At 26.9% G+C, this 6,455-nt stretch overlaps 1 protein-coding gene across 1 annotated transcript; it reads left to right on the forward strand.

The window, feature by feature from the left end:
* The first annotated feature begins 784 nt into the window (after positions 1 to 784).
* LOC107453712 (uncharacterized) lies at positions 785 to 6,242 on the forward strand. Its single transcript, XM_016070633.5, has 4 exons — positions 785 to 2,383; positions 3,838 to 4,009; positions 4,107 to 4,203; positions 6,134 to 6,242. Exons 1-4 carry the CDS (start codon positions 2,225 to 2,227, stop codon positions 6,168 to 6,170), a joined length of 465 nt encoding a protein of 154 aa, XP_015926119.5. The 5' UTR covers positions 785 to 2,224; the 3' UTR covers positions 6,171 to 6,242.
* The last annotated feature ends 213 nt before the right edge of the window (positions 6,243 to 6,455 follow it).

The following is a 6,455-nucleotide window of genomic DNA, read 5'->3' on the forward strand; positions in this document are numbered from 1 at the left end:
AAAAACTATGCTATAATGAGATACTGCTCTCTATTAAAATTACTACATAATAATGGAATAAAAATAGTTACTATTCAGTTAAATATTTTCTTGTTTATATTAAATACATTTATTCAATTTTAATGTCTCAGACTGATTTTTTGCAAATATTTGCTAGCACTTTGCATTGTGCCAGACTTATTGGGAAAAGTCAGTATTTCTATTTATTCCCACTGTTTAACAATTAGCCTGGAATATTGGAAGATGCGGCATTTTTAAGAAACCAAATGTTTCAATTAGCCTATGATATTCATATAAAATTAATAAAATATTTAATATAATGTGTTAAGCTATTATTTTATTCACCAATGTACGAGAATTGTGTGGAATCATTACAACATATTAGATCTTCATGAAACATCAAACACTAATTCGTACGCAGGCAAACAACTGATTACTAAGAACGAGTAACCAAAATTATTTATTTTCTACTCATTTTTATGGGTTTAGTTTTTGTTGTACACAATTAATCTTAATTTTGTACTTTTTTAATCCTATTTATTATGAGTATAATGTTGAGGGTTCTGTTAATTTTTGATTGGTAAATTCCTGTTGCAGAAAAAATTAATTTTTGTGTGTAAGATTTATTGAAGTTTTACAATTAAGTTTCCTTAACAATTGTCAAAAAAATGGCACATTAGGAAAAAAAAATGCTGCCACATTTTTTATGTATAAATTAGTATATTTTATTAAGCATTAGAATTTGACTAGCAATTTTAAATAATTGGATGTATTTTTTATTTAGGTGAAGCTTCATAGTTGTGCCAAAATGCAAGATCTCCCAAAAGCATTGATTATTTCTGTGGATATTATCTATTTTCTTTGAAATCAATGGATAAAAAAAAGTTTTTATATCTTTTCAGAAAAAATTATCAATTTTTTAAAATTTGCTTTTCTAAAATATTTTGTTCTATATCTCTTAAATAAATGTTATACTATATTTTTTTCTTTCTTGTAAGTCCTATTTGAAATACTTTTCAGATATGTTTTCAAGAACACTCTACAATTATAACAAAAAAAAGTTACATAGTTGTTTTAAAATTAATAACCTCAAAAAGAAATAAATTTTGAAATGAGCATTTCTACTGAAAGAAGAGGAGAAAAAGTAAATTTTTTGTGTGTTTTTTTTATTTTTTTTACTTGATATCTATGCAGTACATTAAACATGTTTTAAAGCACTTCCTGTTTATTTGCTAATTATTGAAGATTACTTTGATCTTTTTTTATTTATTTACCTATCATTTAAAGTCAGTCAAACTACTTTGATCGCCCGATGGCTGAGTGGTAGTGCTTTGCACTTCCTTGCCGCAGGTCCTGGGTTCGATCCTCGGGCCGGGCAAGGTTGACTTAGCCTTTAATCCCTTCAGTGGGTCGATAAATGAGTACCAAGCATGCTTGGGAACTAAACACTGGGGGTTGCGCGTTCAGTTGACCACCTGACCAGAACATCTGCTCCTGCACCCCACAGCCCAAGGTCAAGAAAACTGAGATGGGCACAGTATGCCTTGGTCCGCTATGGGCTGTTGCGTCACTGAGTTTAGTTTAGTTCAAACTACTTTGGTGGACATTTAATGACTAATGCAATAATTTCGATGGAAAATGTGTAAAACAAAACTGATTCTTATTCTAAATTATCCTTTAGCTCCCTAATTAAATAAATTTTAAAATGTATTTAAAAAGTTGCAAAAAGGTGAATTAAAGTATTGTAAATAATGTTTGATAAACAAATGGAAAAAACAATTTTGTTTTGGCACCCATTTGTTGTCCTTGGGTTGTCATCCAAGGGCCGCAAATAATTATATTAACCTTAGGAAATCTCATTAATTTTGAGACTATGGATGATTAATTATGAAAATTTTGTTTTAGGTACATAGATAGTATTATTTCAAGCATCACTCTCGATTTTTCTATGTCCGTTAATGATGATATATCACTTGGCTTTTGAATTTTTTTATGTTATGTGAAATTGTAATGAAGCAATCAGATTTTTATTTTAAATTGATCTACACCAAAGACACCTGAATTATAATTCTCAAAACTTGCATTTCTTTTTCAAAGTTTGATATTTTCAATCTATGATTCTAACTTTAAATATTTTGAAATTTCAGAGAATTTAGCTACAGTTGCAGAAAAATATGAAATTTGCCACATCATTAAAGATCAAAATCTTACAATCTTTGAAAGAATGGAACAGAAAATTGATAGAATTCTTCTGATTCTTGATTCTAACAATAAAGAGCAGAACACTAGCAGCTCTTTGTTAGGTTTGCTACCTTTTGGAATTAACGATTTTATAATGCTGAATGAAAGTCTAAAGACAAACAAAACATTGAAGGAGCAAATTGTAATTACTGTTTTTATTACTTTATATTTTTAAGGTTATCATTTGTCAGGGTTCGAAGTTTTCCTGATATTCCTAATGAGAAATATTTTCTTATTTGTCCTAATTTTAAATTTTTTTCCTAATATTCCTGATTTTTGTGTGTTCTGAACCTTCCACTTTCTTCTCGGTTTTAAAATAATAAATTTGAATTGAAAGGCTTAAAATTTTGTTCCAACAAATTTTTATTTTAATTAATAATGTTACTAAAAAATTTAGAGACCATCCACTAATCAAAAATACGAGTCTCACCTACAGAAATCATTGTTACAAACTTCTTAGTTATTAGTCATTTTATGAAAACGAAATTCAATAAACAATTCTGCACTATCAAATTTTTACAGCAATGAATTTTGACAACATGCACTTTTCATCTATGATTTTCAGCAAATGCTGTAACAATTTTTTTATATTGGGGTTTTGTTGGTTTTCAAGTATTGATTAGACCTATTTACCTGATTTTCAAATTTCTATAACAATATTGTATTAATTTACTAACAATATTACATTAGTAATCAAAGATTTATAAATTGTGAATAGAGGGAAAATTTATTTTGTACAAAATAACTAAGTGGCAGGACTGTTTTCGTTTTGAGATTTAAAGTCCTACTTTTGAATTATTTGATTAAAAAATCTTGAATTTTTATAAATTTTATTGAAATATTGGTAAAAGGAAATATTAACTAATTGATATTAGTTTTTATTTAAATTCAACGGTATATACTATAAAATTATTCTATATTACGTTGATCACAAACTGTTATAAGTTGAGTTCTCCATTTATGAAATTATGCTGGAAACTGTTATATTTTATGATTAAATTTGCCTTTATTATACTTAAGTTAAGCAAATTTTTAGTAGTTTGCAATTTTTAAAAGTACTCTTTATGTATACTGTTCAAAAAATGTCCTGATTCTTTTTCTTTGACCCTGTGAAATATGGAGATTAGATTTCTTAATACGTATATGTAAAAGAATCTATTTGGGGAAATTGAATTTTAGCTTAAGAAAGTTTAAATGGGATTGACAAATCTAATGTTATTTGGTTATTAGATAAATACTTTTTTAAAAATGTTAGAATTCTATATTTAATGTCTAAATTATTAGTTTGAGTGCTTACTTTTGTCTATTTTTAGTGGCCTTAGACAATTGCCCTGTTGGCCCCCTTCTAAGCATGGCTGTATGCTTAGATGCTCAATGATTTTTTAACTTCTATGCTTAGTTAGATTCTCAATGATTTTTTAACTTTTATGCTTAGTTAGATGCTCAATGACTTTTTAACTTTTATGCTTAGTTAGATGTTCAATGATTTTTTAACTTTTATGCTTAGTTAGATGCTCAATGATTTTTTTAACTTTTATGCTTAGTTAGATGCTTATTCATTTTTTAACTTTTAACGAAAAAGTTTTTATTTTCCAGAAACAATTAATTTTAAGCTGCCATGGAAAAGATTGTAAGGCGTTTGTGGCAAATTCCCTAAGGAGATTAATCACAGATGATGTTGCTATTTGCTATTCCTTAACTGGTAAAAACAAGACTGGTCAGTTAAAGGAATCATTTGAAAAAACTGAGGTTTTTAAAATGATACGAGGTAACTTCTTTATAAGATTTTTAATAAATAGTTTTTAATGCATGTTTATTACATGAGCGGAAAATTACCTTCAGTTTTATTTTATTTTCTTCTTCAGAAGCTTGTTTGCTGTCATACAAAAATTTTAAAGACAACATATTTAGAGAGGCTGCTAGCGACTGGCTGTTGCAAGCAAAATTTAGAAAAATGAGAAAGTATGTTTTTTGTTTATAAAATATTAATAGGCTGGCAAAGGTATTAGAGTCATAAATTTCTCTATTAAATGTGACATATATTTTTATTGGCATTTTAAATTGTGAAGATTTTTTTAAGCATTTATGAAATATATAGTGGTTATTTATCTTTGAAATATAATTTTAAATCAAATTTAGTTTTGATAAGTCCCTGATGTGTAGTTTCTTAGCTGTCTCAAATAATCATATTAAAGTTCTACGACTCATATTTCTTGAGTTACGATAGTTGAAGTAAAACTATTTCCATAGTATAGCTTGAGAAAATTGATTTCAGTTGCTATTTTTCTACTTAAGATGTGTTTTTCAGAACTTTCACTTTCTGTAGCCCACATTAACTTAATTTTTTTGTACAATCATCTCAAAATTCAAACGACCTATTTCAGGGGTGATTGTATTCCTGGTGTACCTCGTAATTCCAATTTTCTCGTATAATCCTTCCGAGTCTAAAAAATAAAAACGGCATGTAATTCTACGAATTTTGCGAAATTCTACTCATCTTAAGACCATTGGCCCATTCATCAAAAACTTATCTGACAAAATTTTCACTGAGTTCCACTATCTAAAATTTAAATTTTGAAATTTTCACTAACTCCTGTTGACGAGACGTTTGTGCATGTATGATTCTTCCACCAATTTTGTTCTTTTGGTTTGATGGATTTTCTCCATTTTATATGGAATTGCTCCAGAATCCGCTAATATCTCGATTCATATTCCCACGATTTTAATATTAAGCAAGGATTTTCGTATTTGCCCGATTTAAAAGTTACGCATTTCCGTTCGTATTTACACGATTTAAAATCCAATGTAACAATTTTTATACACACAAGCTTTAAACCCACTTTTACTTTGTATTCACACTATCTAAAAATCCAATGATTTGTTTTTTATTTTCACATTTTTAAAATTCAATATCATGATTCTTATTCACATGATTTTAAAAACTAATATCGCTAATCTTAAGAGCTAAGTTTTTTCTTAAAATAGTTGCTGTAAAGGTGTGATGTACTTCATTGGTAGTTAATTTAATTATAAATCTTAGTTTAAAAAAATATGTTAAATGTGAAACATGTTTGGTATATGGATTGAAATCAAGTTTTTACACATAAAAATTTCAGGGTTTTTCACTTTGTGTCACAATTGCCCCTGTTATTTGTGATTGTATGAGGAAGGAAATGAACTAAAATTGTGTTAAAGGGGTAACAAATTCAGGGTTGATTAATTACCTTTTTATCTTTTTTTCCATCAAATTTTACTCAAAATTTAAAGATTGTGAAATTACAAAATTTTGACATAATTTTTCCTGTTCAAAATTTTTTTTATTCATTATCAACAATAAAATCAAAGCAATTACCTATATAGATTTTTTATAAAAGTGAAGGTTTACAACTACTTTTTGTGCTGCATCTTTTTACAATGTCACATAAGACATCGTCAAATTTTTTTTAAAAAAATGATTTCTTACCATTATGGATTTATTTATTACAGTAAATACCTACGCTATTAATATATTTGTTTAGTGAAAGATAACATGCTATTCTATAAAATTTATAGTTTTATTTCTGCCGTATAAGATTGGATTTAAAAGGTAAGCTATTGTTAAATAGAAAAAGTATTCATTTCATACTAGAAATTTTACAGCTTTACAGACAATGGCAATCATTATCGCAAACTGATTTTTTTAAACTTTTTTTTATTGTATGTGGAAATGATCGGGTCACACTTTGCAATTTTAATTTGATTAATTGCATGTTTAGAATATAAACAATGTGATAAAGTAAAGTTCTATGTATAAGTTCTGGTACAGTTTTGTTCTCGTATTATAGTACCTATGCATTGATTTAAAATGTTTGCTAAATAAAAATTTATGTTAAATAAAAATTTTATTTTTTAGAGAGAAGAGAATGGCTGAATCAATGGGAGATGTGTGATATGTTTTTTTTTTCCTTTTATAATTATAATTTTATAAAGTTTTGTATTCAATAAATATTTTATAAAAATTCCTTTTATTCTTATTGGTTTAAACTTTGAATTATTTTCAATATCTATGTAAGAAACCATAGAGAAATGCCAATGTTATATATTTCCAAAACAGTTTATGCTTTGCTAAAGTTTTACGAACATGCATTCATGACAACAATCATTACTATAATTTAAAAATTAAATTGTTATATTAATTTTAATCATGATGTAGGCTTGTGAAATCAAGGTAATTT

This window comes from Parasteatoda tepidariorum, chromosome 4 (assembly GCF_982258835.1).
Source record: "Parasteatoda tepidariorum strain Cologne lab strain chromosome 4, Ptep-v5.0, whole genome shotgun sequence".
Classification (NCBI taxonomy): Eukaryota; Metazoa; Arthropoda; class Arachnida; order Araneae; family Theridiidae; genus Parasteatoda; species Parasteatoda tepidariorum.